The sequence below is a fragment of the Nilaparvata lugens genome, chromosome 2, assembly GCF_014356525.2.
Source record: "Nilaparvata lugens isolate BPH chromosome 2, ASM1435652v1, whole genome shotgun sequence".
Classification (NCBI taxonomy): domain Eukaryota; kingdom Metazoa; phylum Arthropoda; class Insecta; order Hemiptera; family Delphacidae; genus Nilaparvata; species Nilaparvata lugens.
In genome coordinates, this window is record NC_052505.1 from 83346876 (window position 1) to 83363162 (window position 16287).

Sequence of the window (16287 nt, forward strand, 5' to 3'; positions counted from 1 at the left end):
AAACATCATGTTCAATAAAAGACTCACATCTATTCAAACAGTCGAACATAAAAAGGCTGGTACACTATTTTTCAGATTTAATCCGTGCCTGTTAATTTTGAAAGCTTCTAGAACTTCTTGATCTGACGAATTTTTCTCCTCAAGTTCGTCACAACCATCATCATCTTAGTCAGTTCAAAGAATTGAAATGTGTGACAAAAGCAAGATTTAGAAAGTCCAGTCGTTCATCTGCCTGGTCTACAAATGACAAGTTCTTGAAATCCAGTTTAGAGTAACTTGCATTCAATTTCCGACATGTCTTTCAACCTTTATTGACTGTCCACCACCCATCTTCTTCCTACCTGAATTGCCATTATTTTTAGTCAATTGACCTTTCTGCTGAAACTAAACAATTCCTTGAATATGATCGTCTTCTTCCTATACTCACTACTTTTTGTATGTTGAAGTCAAGAGAAAACTTTGTTGTTGAGAGGTCCGAAATTCGTTAAATAGAGGTAAATAAGCAGCCAAAACTCCAAAATGTCTTGGGACCAGGTAAAAATTCGTTGTGTAGAGGATTTCGTCAAGTGGAGGTTCGTTATAGAGAGGTTCGACTGTATATGTTGTGTACCTCGACTTCTCACCTCTACGTCTACCTACTCATTAGGGTCAAAACATGTGGAGCGGCAAAGGGAACTCCAAGCCTGAGAGTGTTGAGGATAATGCAAGTGTATAAATGAGTCAAAACATACCGCCCCTTTTATGAAGGCCACTATTTGATATAAACATTATTGCCAACACTCTCAAGTTTGAAGCTACCTTTGCCGCTTCACTTTGCTCTCATCTCAAGTCACAGTTGAAATGAATCGATAAATAAATCAATACGAATCATGAATTTATCCAAGTGTAATTCAAAGTGTACAAATGTATCTTTCAATGAAAAGACGAGGATAAGAAGTTGACAAGGATTAGGAGATAACATATAAAACAAGGATAATATATAGAAGAAGAGGGAGACCCAGGAGAAGGTGGCTGCAGGATGTCGAAGGAAATCTGAATAGAATGGGGATTCGTGGATGGAGAAGGATGGCGAATGACCAGAACGAGTGGAGGCGAGTGACGGAGGAAGCCAAGGCCCACCCAGGGCTGTAGTGCTAAGAAACAACAATATATAGAGTACTACAAACTTGACTTGATGACAGTACTAATAAACAGGAAATAACTCTGAGATTGACATTTTGACCGAACGGGAAGAATAATTTTTCTGTGTTGTTATGGAAATTATGTTATTGTAAGTATTGAAATAAGATGGTCAAAAATTGTTTTATTAAAACAATTTGAGATACTGGTTTTTTTAGTTTACTTTATTTCAATCTACTCAACTCTTGGTTTCACTAGTTTACTAGAGATGGTGTAACAACAGAAACTAGTATCTCAAATTTAATAAGTTCTAATAAACGTATAAGTTTTAATCTTAGACCAGTTATAGAATAGACACGCTGGGAAGTCTAGCCTCTGAAGCCAACATCTACTGCCATATCACCATATCGTGACGTCAGCATCGGATAGAAAACTTTTCTGCAGAGTTTGTTTACATTGTTTTCTATCCGATTCTGACGTCACGATATGGTGATATGGCAGTAGATTTTCAGTATGAATATATAATGGGCCGTGTCTATTTTATAACTGGTCTAAGGTTTTAATAAACCAGTGGTTTTGACAACATTATGTCGTTTTCTTTTTATAAGGAAGAATTGAGGTCGACACATTTTGCTATAAAACTCACCTGATAGAGAATCTGTAGCGTCGGATCGTCGGCGTTTGTGGTGTAGCTGAGGTTGGCAGCCGTGATTCGCACCCACGAGTGGTGAGTGAGCACCACTCCCGTGTTGTTGGCAGGCCTGATCACCAGCGGGAACACTGAGATGCGCAGAATGGCAGCTGAACTGGTCTCCATACCATCTGACACCTACAAATTAAATGCAATGAAAGTGAAAATCATGCCTCAATTTGCTCAACCAACCAGGAACTATTTCAACGAAATGTTGCATTGCACGAATAATTAATATGCATCTGATCACAATTTACAAGTCAATTTATTACCCCACTCATCTTGTACCGAACTATTGCATTTTGATTTTTAACTGTTGCACTACGATTTTACGTATGAAACTATTAAAAAGACTAGGGCCCGGTAGCACAAAAGTTTGTCAAATTTTAATCATGATTAAATGCTACGAGAACCAACTAGAGAGGCTTTTTTCAAAAGAAGGCTTCTCTGACTAGTTCTCGTGGAATTGAATCACGGTTGATATCTAACAGGATTTTGTGCAACTGGGCCTTGGATTTGTCATTAAAGAGTTTTGAATGAATATAAATCCACATATATGTAGAAATACTTCTTGCTCCATCCAATACAGATTCAATATTTGCATCGAATTCTAATAAAACAGAAGAATATTGTTCATAAAACAAGTAATTTACTCGACATGTATCAATAACTTTCAAGTTTTTTTATCTATAAGCCTACCGTACTCATTTGAAAGACCAATCAAGAAAATATTAGAACTGAAATTAACAGATAATTATTAATAAATAGAAGAGAAATGTCTCTGAAAGACATTGCAATAAGAGAAATAAATATGGAGGATTTTCGATTCCACCTTTGCAAATTAAACTTGAATTAAACATGTAATTTCATATATGTACATCCATAATTTTTTATTGAACAAGCCTTTTTGTTGAACTCAACAAATATTTTTAAACTTGTAAAATAATGATAACGATTAAACTTCATGACTTTGGTTTTTCATATAATAAGCACAAATTATTGAAATGATCAAGAGAGAAACAGCAGGCTGAACCAAAAACTATTTCCCTCCTGAATTTAATTTGATTGAATGACATGGTTCGGTATAACATCCATATTTCAGTTGAGGAGTGGATTTTGATAGTGTGCCTAGTTGGAATTTCTACCAAATCTAAACTATAGTGAGGTCCACGTTATAATGGCAGTGTTTGATTTGCAATGGTATTGCTATCCTTGTCTATCATTCAACAAAGCAGATAGCGCTATCTCTTTCTCGCTTTGGTCCGTTGCCAGATTGCTTTCTAACAATTTAGAAATATGATTAACAAAATATTTAATCTTGATTATGAAAAATTTCATTATAAAATCATTGAGAAATATAATTTATTGCTTGATAAAATATAATTGATTATTTTAAACGAGAATTAACAGTTAATATTACATCAATAAACCGGTCTCAGTTACCCTCCATAGAAGGCATTAACAAGGCAGAGGATCGGCGACGTTGTTCTTCTATCTTTCTCCACTGCCATTATAACGTGGACCTCACTATAGGAGAAGAGTGATCTCAAGTAAAAAGTGATCACTCTTAACTCCTAGTTTAGATTTGGTAGAAATTCCAGTTTGAGCTCGCCAGTAGCTCGTGTATGAATGATTACTAAAGTGCGAGATAAATTACTTTTAACATGAAGAGGAGAAACCCATTTCTCCCTCCACAGTTTGTAGCGTAGACACAGACGGACATCCTGCGCACAAATTGGATGCGCCGTGTCATTTTGCTTCATGTTCTTATGATGAAAACATCTCTGTAACATACACAAACCCAATATAACTGCTATTGCCAGCAATAGATGGAGGGGAGTGTTGCCGCGTCGCGTTACAAAGCTCTCTCACTCAGACACAAAATAAGGAGAATGTTGCTAGGTAGTGGGAGTGATTAGTGGAGGATAGAGCATCGGACCTCTCCGTCTTCGAGAAAGAGCCGTGTTAAAAGTAATTCATCTCGCACTTTAGTTATGAAATTTGAATTTGAATTTACGGGCAAAGATCTCACCTGCAGAGGTAGTTTGAACTCGCCGGTAGCTTGCGCATTGTGCGCGTAGTAGAGCAGACCGCTGTTGATGTCCGCCTGTGTGAAGGAGGTTAGAGCTGCACCCGGCTTCTGCGCATGCTCTATCTGTCCGCCAATCTCAGGGCCGCCACTCAGCACGCTGTACATCAGACTCGCCGCATCGTTGTCAGGGTCGGTTGCGTTCAGTAGGTCTTCAGTCAACTGCTTTCTTGTGCCCTGTACAAATTGTTACTTTCAACATCACCGTTATTCTGACCAAATTGTTACTGTTTTACATAAAACGTTACTTACAATACCATAGGTGGTCAACATTATTGTACGAAATAGAACAAAGATATCCAATATATTACTAGTTAAGTAAGTAAATCGTTACGAAACCATAAACCCGAGATAAGAGAAATTATATTTAAATATTTCTTTACTTTATGCATAAACGCTCCATATTATTGTACAATATAGTATCAAAGAGAAAAGTTAGCATAAGAAGCTATCCCATAGTATATGTTTCAGATCTGTAGCCGATTTTTGTTAACTGAAGCCGATTACTGTCGACTACTCTGTCTATTATTACTGTTTTGGCCGGGTGAGAGCAACACAGTATGAGAGACTACCAGCATCACATAGCTTCCCGGAAAGGAACTACATGCACTATCGGCTTGAGTTAACAATGAAATTTGGAACATAAAAGCCCTATACCACAGAATACATACAGAATGGAAAGTCGGCTGGTATCCTGTCGTAAAAATCCGCCATATTTTAAGAAAGTTCAGAATTGTAATAGTATAGATGGGAGGTTAGGATTACTTTACTGATCCAGGTCAATCGGTCTCGTTCACTGCCGCGAGCCAATCAAAAGACCAGGATTTTAATTTCTAACAAGATGGCGCCGTCAAGTGACGTGTCTAGTATTCGCGACATGTAAAAAGCATTGGTTGGATAGGCATTCAATTGCTACTTTCCATTCTGTATGTATTCTGTGCCTTTACCATGGGATATCTTCTTATGGTATCTTTTCTCTATGATAGTATCTACTTCTAACAACAGGCCACACAACTGTAATAAAACGTCATAGACACTGCGACCTGATATTATAAGTAGGTAATCGCGCCGGTCTAGTAATCAAGAGAACCCGAGTTCGAATCTCGACCGGGGCAAAAGTTTTTTGACCACAGCACAATCACATAGATACGACCACTTCGTCTTTCGGAGGAGACGATAAACCTTCAGTCCAGACTACCTAAAAAGTGGTCGTCATCTCTCATCATCATCATCCCTCTCACTCATTACCCACGCACAAGACTAAGAGCTTATGTGGGCATCACACTCAGTATTATAATTATTAATATATTGTACAATAATATTAAGCGTCTATTTTCTGCATTAAAAAAACTTGAATTTTCGATTTTTCATTGACCTGGTTTTCAAATAACTTGTACTTTTCTGTTTCTAATAATGATATAATGAGATTCAAGTTCAACGGTTTGCATTCCTTATTAATAAAATAAATGCTTCTTATTCAACCAATGTATACGGTTTAGGGAGCTGGCAGTATATCACTGAATTGAATTGCTGCCTTTAAGCCTCATGGTATTATAGAATCAGAATATTGTGCAATTAGCCTACATAATCAGAGAGAAGTTCTATTCAACTTAAAATATAAAGCAAATAGTAGGACCTGACACACCAGGATGTTGTAGAGATCAGAAGATATTTAAAAGCCGGTTAAATTTTAACCACGAGAACCAATCAGAGAAGGCCTTTTAGTAAAGACGGCTTCCCTGATTGGTTCTCGTGAAATTAATCACGGTTAAAATTTAACCGGCTTTTGTGCAACCGGGCAATAGAGTGTGGAAGAGTAACTGATAGCACATCATTTGAATGAGTGAGTGGCACCTTACCTCAATAATAATTAATAAGGTTTGATTTCACTTGAAATCATTTGAATTCAAGATATAAAATCATTTGAATTAAAAATATAAACTAGTACTGTGTATATTATTTAAAAATACTATTTATATATTGTTCTATTTGTTCAAACTTTCAGGCTAACAGTGTATTCTGAGAAAGGATTCTTCCAATCTTTTCAATGTTTTCTAGGAATGTGAAGTAATATTAGAGTAAGAGATATGAGCAGCTTAGTTTTAAAATTTCATTAGCAAGATACTTCTCGTATTTGCAACTATCAAAAAGGGTTTGGATAAGGTTTAAGACAGAAAATATTTTTGTAAATGATTTCATCTTCCATAGAAGGCTTCAGATCTCCCATAAAAGTTAATGTTGAAAGCAAATCGTTGATTTGTTACATTAAAGAAACATGAACTTGGATTAAATTTCTTCACTGATAATTATATAAAGAAAATAAATGAATTAATATACTATTGCAAAAACAAATGAGAGCATTTATATCGAATGAGAGCATCACAACGTCTAGCTGTAACAGAGAAAACTTGCAAATGCAAAAAATGCAAAACAAAAAACAAATGGACTCACCATCAATAGAACATCATCCTTCCATCAATTCAGATTCAACAAAGCTGACATGCAGCAATGTAAGAATAGGCCATATTTGACATGCTGATAACTATAAAAAGACATGCGTGATTAGATGCGAGGTAGAAATCAAAATGCTAATAAAAACGAAAATGATTATTTGAAACAAGAATGCAAAATTCATAATCATAAGTGAGAATTAATGACATATTTTAGTGAAAGTAACAGATTAAAATAGGATTGATAGACAACACAATCTTAAAATAGAAGAGATTACAAAAATAAGTAAAATAATATACTATAAGATAAGATTAGTGAACTATTCTCTATAATTTCGATAGGAAATGATACTTAATAAAATATATTCAAACATAATAATTATGCGTGCTGAAATATTTCCATACACGATTTTTTTTAATAAGAATAAACTTTTGGTATTGTGAATATTTAAAGACTAGAATGATTACTTATACAAAAATAATAAATTCTTCTAAATAAAATAAATATAAATTATAATTCATTATAATAAATACAAGATTAATTTTGTATATACCAACTTATCGAATTCTGATTGTCAGTGAATTAATTGTTTAATTGTGGATTTGCAATGGGATTTTATGGATGTCAGAAAACAAAATGATAAAGGAATAAAGAAAACTATTCACTGAATTAATTCATGAAAGAGGTTATAAATATAACGTCTTCAAGATGTATATTAAAAATGAAGTCAGTTGAGGTATACTAATTAACTACTGGATTTATTACATTGCATTAAATGAAATAAGTTGCAAAACATCTGAAACTGAAAAACATCGAGTTACAGTACATGCAGTCTATGATTTGCAAATAAAAAAGTTAGTATCAAAGATAAAACAATATAAAATCATCACAATATTTTTTTGTCATCCAGAAATGAGAGAAGATAATATTAGAAAGATGTAAATGGAAAATCTGCATTCTATTTGTAAGAGTAGAAATTTCAAAATCATTTATGCGAGTTTCTGTGAACGTGTATTAATTGTTTGATAATAGTAGATCAAGTCTATATAATTATGTTCTGCTTTCACTGCATTTATGAGAACGAATAAAATTGCATCGATAATTTTGAATTAAAGGTGAACTGATAATATCGGTTTCAACCTTGTAATTCAATCAAGTAATTTGGCAATTACATGAAGTTGTAACTCGCTTTGTTTGAGCAAGTTTGCATGAATATAAAATATTGCATTAGCAGCAACAAAATTACATGCTTTGATGCTAATTATTTTCTCAAATGTAAATTTACAACATGTAAGCTAGCATACAAAAAATCCATAATAGATAATTGATAAAAAATATAGTTGTAGCAACCAATTAGTAGGCTTCTCATTAATGGCCACAGCTTTCAAAGTAGGTAAATGTTATTTGGGTTGTTGAATTGAAAGTTTAATTTTTTCATCAGTTCTAGGAGAAAACATCAAGTGCAATAATTAATGGAACATCAATACTGTATATCAATAACAAAGTAATCGAATTGTTTTGCTTGTTACCTGAACAAGCCTGAGGATGGTGAATATTATTTGGAATAAGAATAAAAGGTTCATCTTTTTCAACTTTCTAAGAGAATAATAAAGTGCAATCAATCAAAAATTAATACTGTATTTCATTAATAAGGGGATAGAATTGGTTTGCTTGTTACCTAAGTAAGCCTGAGGATGATAAATATAATTTGAAATTAAAAGTGAAAGGTTCATTTTTTGTGTAGTTGAGAAGTTGATATTGTGATAATTAGTCATATTGAATGAAAAAGACTGAGAAATTGTCAAAAACCACTGATTTATTGATAATTAGAAAGACCGGTTTCGGTTATTACACCATTGTCAATCTCAGATAAACTCAGAGTTATTGATAATTAGAAAGACCGGTTTCGGTTATTACACCATTGTCAATCTCAGATAAATTTAGAGTTATTGACAATGGTGTAATAACCGAAACCGGTCTTTCTAATTATCAATAAATCAGTGGTTTTTGGCAATTTCTCAGTCTTTTTCATTCAATATGAATGGTTCATATTTCTCAACAGTTCTAAGAGAAAACATTAAGGCCAGGCGTACACCAGTTAGTCAAGACAAGACAAGACATGATCAGACATAGACACGTTTAGTCACAATACTTCACACAGCTGCTTGTGACGCAACTCACACTGATTAGTCATTGCAATTAGACATGTCTTCATAAGCAACTATGTGAAGTATTGTGACTGAACGTGTATTATCATGTCTTGTCTTGTCTTGACTAACCGGTGTACGCCCAGCCTAAGAGAAAACATTAATTGCAATTAATCGAACTATATCAGTACTGTGTTATCAATAACGTATTTTCACTAAACCGACTGCGGGTGGGAGTAGCAAACTGCAAATCAAAACATGATGAAGTGGGGGTACATGGAAGGAAATATGGACCTAAACTGCAGATGCGGAGAAATCCAAGACCAAAAACATCTATACTGCTGCCCTCTCATGGACCAACCCTGCACTAATGAAGACCTAGCTTTAGCATCTGACAATGCCGTGGCGGTAGCTATTTTTTGGAAGTGTTGACCGGACTCGGAAAGTAAAGTAAGTAAGTATTGATGAAGGAATTGAATTGGTTTGCTTGTTACCTGAGAAAGCCCTAGGATAGTGAATATTATTTGGAATTCTAAATGGAAGGTTCTAGTTAAGGTTCTAGCGATTAATCGAACATCAATTTCTCATCATAAAATTAGTCGAATCGATTTGCTTGTTACCTGAGCAAGCCTGAGCACTTTGCTGGGAGGTGTGAGCAGACTGGGAGGATCATTGAGTGGCTCTATGTCGACATGTAGCACCAACCGATGTCTCCCTTGTAGGTAGCCGGGCAGAACGAACCCAGAGCCGGGCGACAGTTCCAGCTCCATCTCTATGCTATCACTACGGCTTTCCGAGCCATCGTGCACGTATCGAACCTGAAACCACGTTCAATGACAATATAAACAAAATCTAGCTACATTTGGACTGTCGTATCAAATAGAATTGAAACCGTTTTGGACTCAAGCCTGTAGTACTTTTCTGGAAGATGTGTCATGTTAAATGATTGAATAAATAAATAACCACAGAATAAATAAGATGAGGATATGAATATGATTAATATGAGTATATGAATATTAGAAAATTAATTCATTATACTTTTGTGGAGTGGAGAACTATAAGACTTGATATATTTCGGACTAAGCGTAACCTTATCTGAATTTGTGAGCGGAATAGCCCAATGTTACCTTACTTTTCCTCCCTATGATTTTTATTTTTGTCACCATTTGTGAAGAGTGCATAATCAAGACAAAGTACTCAAATGGAAAGAAATAGCATAGAGAAACAATAGCGTAAGTAGATATCCCATGGTATAGGGCGTTTATGTCGCAACTTTTATTGTTATCTCAAGCCAATTACTGTTGATTATTGTCGAATTTTACTGTTTTGTTGTGATGAAAGTGTATAAACGGCACAGTATGAGAGACTAACAGTGTCACACAGCTTCACGGAAAAGAATTACATGAACTATCGGCTTAAGATAACAGTAAAAGTTGCGACATAAACGCCCTATACCATGGGATATCTCCTTATGCTATTGTTTCTCTATGGAAATAGCTAAGCAAGAGCAAGAGGACTCATGATGTACTCATTGTATGAATAAATGAAGAATAAAATGAATCAAAACTCAGTCTGCTTGCACAAAAGCCGGCTGGCTTTTGATTATGGTTAAATTTTGATTATGATTGAAAGCTACAAGAGCTAATCGGAGGTTTTTTTTAAATAAGTTTTCTCTGATTGGATCAAGTGGAATTTGCTCTCGGCTATATTCAACTGCAATCACATATTCAACAGGCTATTGGACAACCGAGCCATAGAGAATTAAGCATTATAAAAGAGCATTAACGTTCCCCAAAACTACTTTCAATTATATTTTCAGCATGAATGAATATTCTTTCAAGCTTTTATGTTCATTATGATCCTGATAAAAATGATTATGATCTTGATGAAAATGATTATGATCTTGATGATCGTGATGATTGTGATTATCTAGTTGAACAAGGAATTGTTGAATTCTTGTGAACCATTCCTTATCTTTTGAGAGGTCAAGAAGAGTGAATTGCTCACTCATTAGAGGTGAATCAGATTAAACTGCTAATATTAAACTCTTGTGAATCATACCTTATCTTTTGTTAGGTTAAGCAGAGTGAACTGCTATGTTAAACTGCTGTGAACCATATCTTTTGTCATCTTGATTTTTTATATCCAACCATACCTCATCTTTTGTTAAACTCTAGTGAACCATACATAATACATTATCTTTTGATAGGTCAATCAGAGTGAACTGTTCACTTATTAAAGGTGAAGCAGAGTGATCTGCTAATGTTACACTCTTGTTAACCATACCTTATCATTTGATATCTTGATATTTTTATAACTAATAACTAAACATGCCTTATCTTCCGTTAAACTGTTTTGAACCACACATATCTTTAGAGAAATAAAGTAGAGTGAGCTGCTAATATTAAACTCTGGTGAACCATACCTTATCAATTTTTTTCATTTGGTCAATACTATAGCCATCTAGTCTTAAGACTAATGAACTAATTTTTTCTATCCTAAAATACTACTTTAAAAATTGAACAGTGAATTTCTCATTAGGAACTCTTACTGCTATTGTTTAATCAATATGTACACTTATTGACTGCACTATAGGAGCTAGATTCACTCAATCACTGCTCTGCTCTTTCACTGGACACTACTTGAACAAGCACTACACTAGTTCAAACGGTTTCCTCCTTTTGAGCCTCCGCATCAACCCTCCATTGTCTAGCAGCTGGATCGCCTCGACGTTGTCATGTTGGTGCAGTCGCCCCTCGTGCCTCTTCGCATGCCTCTGGATCTCGGTGGACACCAGGTCGACGTGCAGGTCTCTATGAAGATTGCTGTTCCTGACATACCAAGGAGCATCCACAATGTTCCTTAGAACTTGGTTTTGAAAACGTTGTGTGACATTGATGTTGCTGTCTTTGGTACACCCCAAAGTTGTATACCGTCCAGCTGTATAGCCGTCCATACTGGCTTAAATATCTGTTTGTACAGAAGTACTTTGTCACATGAATTCCTTATCATTTGATTACTTGATATTTTGATATCTAATCATACCTTATCTTTTAGCAGAGTGAACTGCTAATTTTACACTATTGTAAACCATACCTTATCTTTTGATAGGCCAAGCATTGCGAACAGCAAATGTTCAACTCTTGTGAACCATACCTTATCTATTGATAGGACAAACAGATTGAGCTGCTAATTTTACACTATTGTAAACCATACCTTATCTTTTGATAGGTCAAAGCAGAATGAACTGCTAATGTTACACTATTGTGAACCACACTATATCATCTGATATCTTGATATTTTGATATCCAACCATACCTTATCTTTAGAGAGGTCAAGCAGAGTGAACATCTGTTGGGTGCCTCCGCGCTCCCACACTTCGACAGCCAGCCGACCGTGCTTCGGAGCACCAATGGTGGAGAAGAGAACTCCCGAGTCTCTCACGCCATACTTGGCGTAGTCCAGGATCACGTTCACGTGATAGGGCGTCAGCAGTGCATTCTCTCCTTCAGACACATGCAGCGGACTTATCTCAACCAGCTCCAGCAGCGAAGCTTTCGAGAATACCTGGATATAGAATTCAGATATTAATAGATCAATTTCAAAATGTTTAAATTTATAAACTTTTAGGGCCGGTTTCCGAGCTCGGGATCTATAAGTTCTGGACTTACAGAGTCCAGGACTAAAATAAGCTCTCAGGTCTAAATCAACTTTCTGAGTCACGGGTTTATGTTCAAAACTCCGGGGTCTATTAGGTTCTCGACTTATTTAAGTCCAGGACTTTAACGTAGTAAACATGAGGGAAATTCACAATATTTTGCTGTTGTATTGTTGGCATTAGGCGCCTATAGCAAAACAGCTGATTGCAGCGGGATAATTCAAATGCTCTCCAAGCTATTTTGTAACAATTATTTTGTGAAAAACTGAAAATACGTTAAGATTTCTTTGTATGGTGTAGGTCTATAAATTCAAAGCAAAACCTAACCTTTTGAAACATGAATAAATAAAAACATTTCATTTTAGGTTAAGCTATTATTTATCATTGATCCTTGCCATTTATTTTGGAATAAAAATTTTAGTATGCTACCTATTGAGTTGGAAAATGTATTTGTTTTGGAAAAAAACTGTAACAATAATTTATTATTGTTATATTATTATTAATAATATGTTGAATATGGCATCGATTAATAATATTCACATTGGGAGATACAATTCCAAGGCAATCTTTGTATTATTTTTCTTGAACATTTTTAGGTTATGTCACAGTCGTAAAATGAGGTTAGTTTTTCACGCATAATATTATGAAGAACTTTATTCCAAAATAATCTTGCAAACTATAAATTATAAATTTAGATGGACTAATTCGAATAATTTAGGTATTCCATGACATTTATTTGGCTATTCATCTACTCAAAAACAATAACTGAATTGTGTTTGCTCGGTTAAGTCTAGAACTTGAATTTAAACCCTACCCCAGTCGAGGGCTTAAAATCACGCTGTTTTAAGTCCTGGATTTAACTATTTTTGATAAATCCTTGACTCGGAAAGAGGCGAGGATCTAATTCAAGTCCTGGACTTGACTCTAGCCCTTCACTCAGAAAGCGAAATTATAAACTCCAGGGTCTCTAAACTCCAGAGTCTATTTAAGTCCTCGACTACGTTAACGTTCTGACTCGTAAAGCCAATTTCCTGACTCCAGAGTTTAAAGGCAGTTAAAGTCTAGAGCTTAGCTGAATCCCGAGCTCGGAAGCCGGCCCTTAATCAATCTAAATAAAAAACCTTAAAGCTGGATTCCAACATATCATTATTAGTGAAAGTGGCCGACACAGTAAAAATATAATAATTTTCATGAGTTCTGATATAGTCGAGCAAGTTTGATTATAGAGAGGTCCACGTTATAATAGCAGTATTTCAACAACATTCCAGTTGCTATCCTTGTCTATCGTTCGAAAAAGCAGATAGCGCTATCCTTTTCTAGTTCCGCAAAGTTACCAGATCGATGTGTGGGAATCTAGCTTAAAGCTTGCCACTGGCGATCCTTCCAACAAGCCAAAACTCCACCCACAATGTTCTATGATTGGCTGAGAATCAGGACTGTTGGTGAGAGTTAGCCAATCGGGGGACATTCTGGATGACGTGTTGGCTTGTTGGTACGTTCGTCAGTGGTCGGTTCCAGGTTAGTGAGGTCCACGTTATAATGGCAGTGAAGAAATATAGGAAAAAAACGTTGCCAAGTCTCTCCATTTTGCCACTGAGTGTACACAGCTGTTACTCAATTCATCCCATTAAATTTGATCTAATAATAATTATCATTTCCTTGATTAAATAATCAATTTAATGTCAAATTAATCAAGAAAGAATTTTTATCCATAATTTGATTCGAAAATTTGCTTTCATAACTGAGATTAGATTTTTATTTTCATACAAACCTGAAATGGCGGCTAATTTAAAAAGCTGTGATACAACAATCTGAATTTCAAAACAACAGAAATTGAGTTATTTAGTAGGTATTCAATTCCAATTTCATTTAAGAATAATAGAAATCCTATTTAAAATAAGTATTTCAATTGAAATAGTTTTGAAATAACTTTTCAATATTATTTAGACCGGTACGAGTAGGTCTAACCTATACGTGTAGGCTAACTGAAGCATGGATTAAGTCTAGGATGGTTAGTTATCAACTTTTAAAATGTCATTTCAGGTATTTTAATTTGTGTTTCTCATATGGTAATGTCTAAAAGTTATTTCATTGTTTCAAAAATACATTTTAAATCAATTATACGACTTGTGTACTCAAGTATTTTGATAGAATGAAGAAAAAAATGGCGACTGATAATGAATTGTTTTCTTTTGTACAGTCACTGTCAAAAGTATAAATAAAATATTCTGGCAAACTGATAACATTGCAAAGCTAGAGAGAGATAGCGCTATCTGTTTTGTTGTATGATAGAAAAGGACAGCAACAGTATTGTCAATCGTACACTGCCATTATAACATGGCCATCACTATAGTTTATTCATTAAAAATTGTTATTAATTTCATTTAATGAGAAAAATACGTAGTGGAAGAAAAAACAGGCATTGCCTTTACTATTTCTAAGAATACATTGTTGAAAAATATAGCCGACATTTTTAGGTTCTGTCACAACATTTTTATGTTCATGTCAAAGGTTTTTCTACTCCAAGAATAATCCGAAAGAGATCAATGATCAACTTTGAATTTCGATGATAATAAAGCCATTGAACACAAAACAATTCAAAGACTCATTAAAATATTGAAATTGCAGGCCGGGTAGGTCTAGTGGTAAGGAGCGTTACAAACTTGTCTGCTAGCACCGCCTGGTTCGTGGGTTCGAATCCCGCCGATGGCATGGACGTTTGATCATCTCATTAACTCACCAACGCACTTTCTATTACCCACGCACAAGCAAGCAGCTAATGTGGGCATCATCCGCATTAAAAAAAAAATTGAAAATTCGGAGCCGAAAATTACACATTTAATGTCACTACAGCTGACTCATAGTACAGCTACACATAAATATATATAAATATTAGCCGTCAGACTCGCTTCGCTCGCCATATCAGTCTAGCCAGGGGCCCTGGACCCCCGACTGGATCGACCAAGGATGAGATCAGCAGGCTCGCTTCGCTCGCCTGCATTTTTCATTTGAGCATTTTTATCATATGTTAGGACGATCCAGTCGGGGGTCCAGACTAAACGGATATGGCGAGCGAAGCGAGCCTGACGGCTAGTGATATAATATTCCCAGGAATAGCTCTGATTGAAGTAGCAGTGCCCAATCAATTTTTCCGCGATAAATGCATTTCAATCTTCAACTTGGTGCCAACCTAACAAAGTCAACTCAACTTAATGCCAACCTGACAAAATTATTAATTTAGTAACCAGTTAAGAACTGTTTTGAAGAGGTACTCTCTCTAGATTATAGTTCTATATTAACATATGGTATGGACATTTTTCAATTTATAATAAATTAAGAGATTGGAATAAGAAGAATATACATGCTAAAAGACGAACTTAAAACCCTTAAAAACATCCCTTAGAGTTAAAATATAGCCAAAAGATTTCTTAGTGTGCCTCTAAAGGGCCAACTGAACATACCTACCACATTTTAACGTTTTTGGTCTGGTAGATTTTTAGTTCTGCAAGTGAGTGAGTGAGTGAGTCAGTCAGTCAGTCAGTGAGTGAGTGCCATTTCGCTTTTATATACATATATAGATGTAGGATTCTAAGGAGCTTTTTCAAGAATATCAAACGAATTATCCAGAAAGTCAGTCACTCAAAGATTGTTTGTTACCTTGTAGGAGCTAGCAAAGTCCTCCTTAACACAGTGCGGCCTGTCACATTCGCAGTGAAACGAGTTGACGCCAAGCTGCAGGCAGGTGGCTTCCGAGACACAGGGCTGCTGGCGACAGGGGTACACCCACACACAGTCGGGCAGAATGCCCTGAGTGACCTTGGCCTGAGGAATGCCCAGCCGACGACCGTCGACCTCCACATTACGCAGACAGCCCTTGTAGCTAGTGTCGGCCGTTCTCAGGCCTTGCCCCAGAGCGCGTGACCGCTTATTAAGCTCTATTCCGCCTATGTGAACCTGTTGACATAGATCAATAATTATTGTATTTTAGTGGTATTTTAATCCAGTAATACCTATCATTATGATAGCTGAGATAGCATATCTTAATGAAGACACTTGTTAAGCTCCATTCCACCTATGTGAACCTGTTGCAATCAATGCATTTTATTTTAGTGTTAGTTCACTACAATGGATG

The 16287-nt window shown here is 35.5% G+C and overlaps 1 protein-coding gene across 1 annotated transcript in view; it reads right to left on the reverse strand.

The window, feature by feature from the left end:
- Positions 1-16287, reverse strand: part of LOC111046937 (chondroitin sulfate proteoglycan 4-like) — a 79438-nt gene that overhangs the window by 47044 nt on the left and 16107 nt on the right. The window contains exons 6-10 of the mRNA XM_039421939.1: positions 15813-16109; positions 11816-12064; positions 9118-9315; positions 3843-4076; positions 1766-1948 (exon numbers count right to left, since the gene is read on the reverse strand). Of these exons, the coding sequence (XP_039277873.1) occupies positions 1766-1948; positions 3843-4076; positions 9118-9315; positions 11816-12064; positions 15813-16109 (1161 nt within the window). The remainder of the gene's footprint in view (positions 1-1765; positions 1949-3842; positions 4077-9117; positions 9316-11815; positions 12065-15812; positions 16110-16287) is intronic.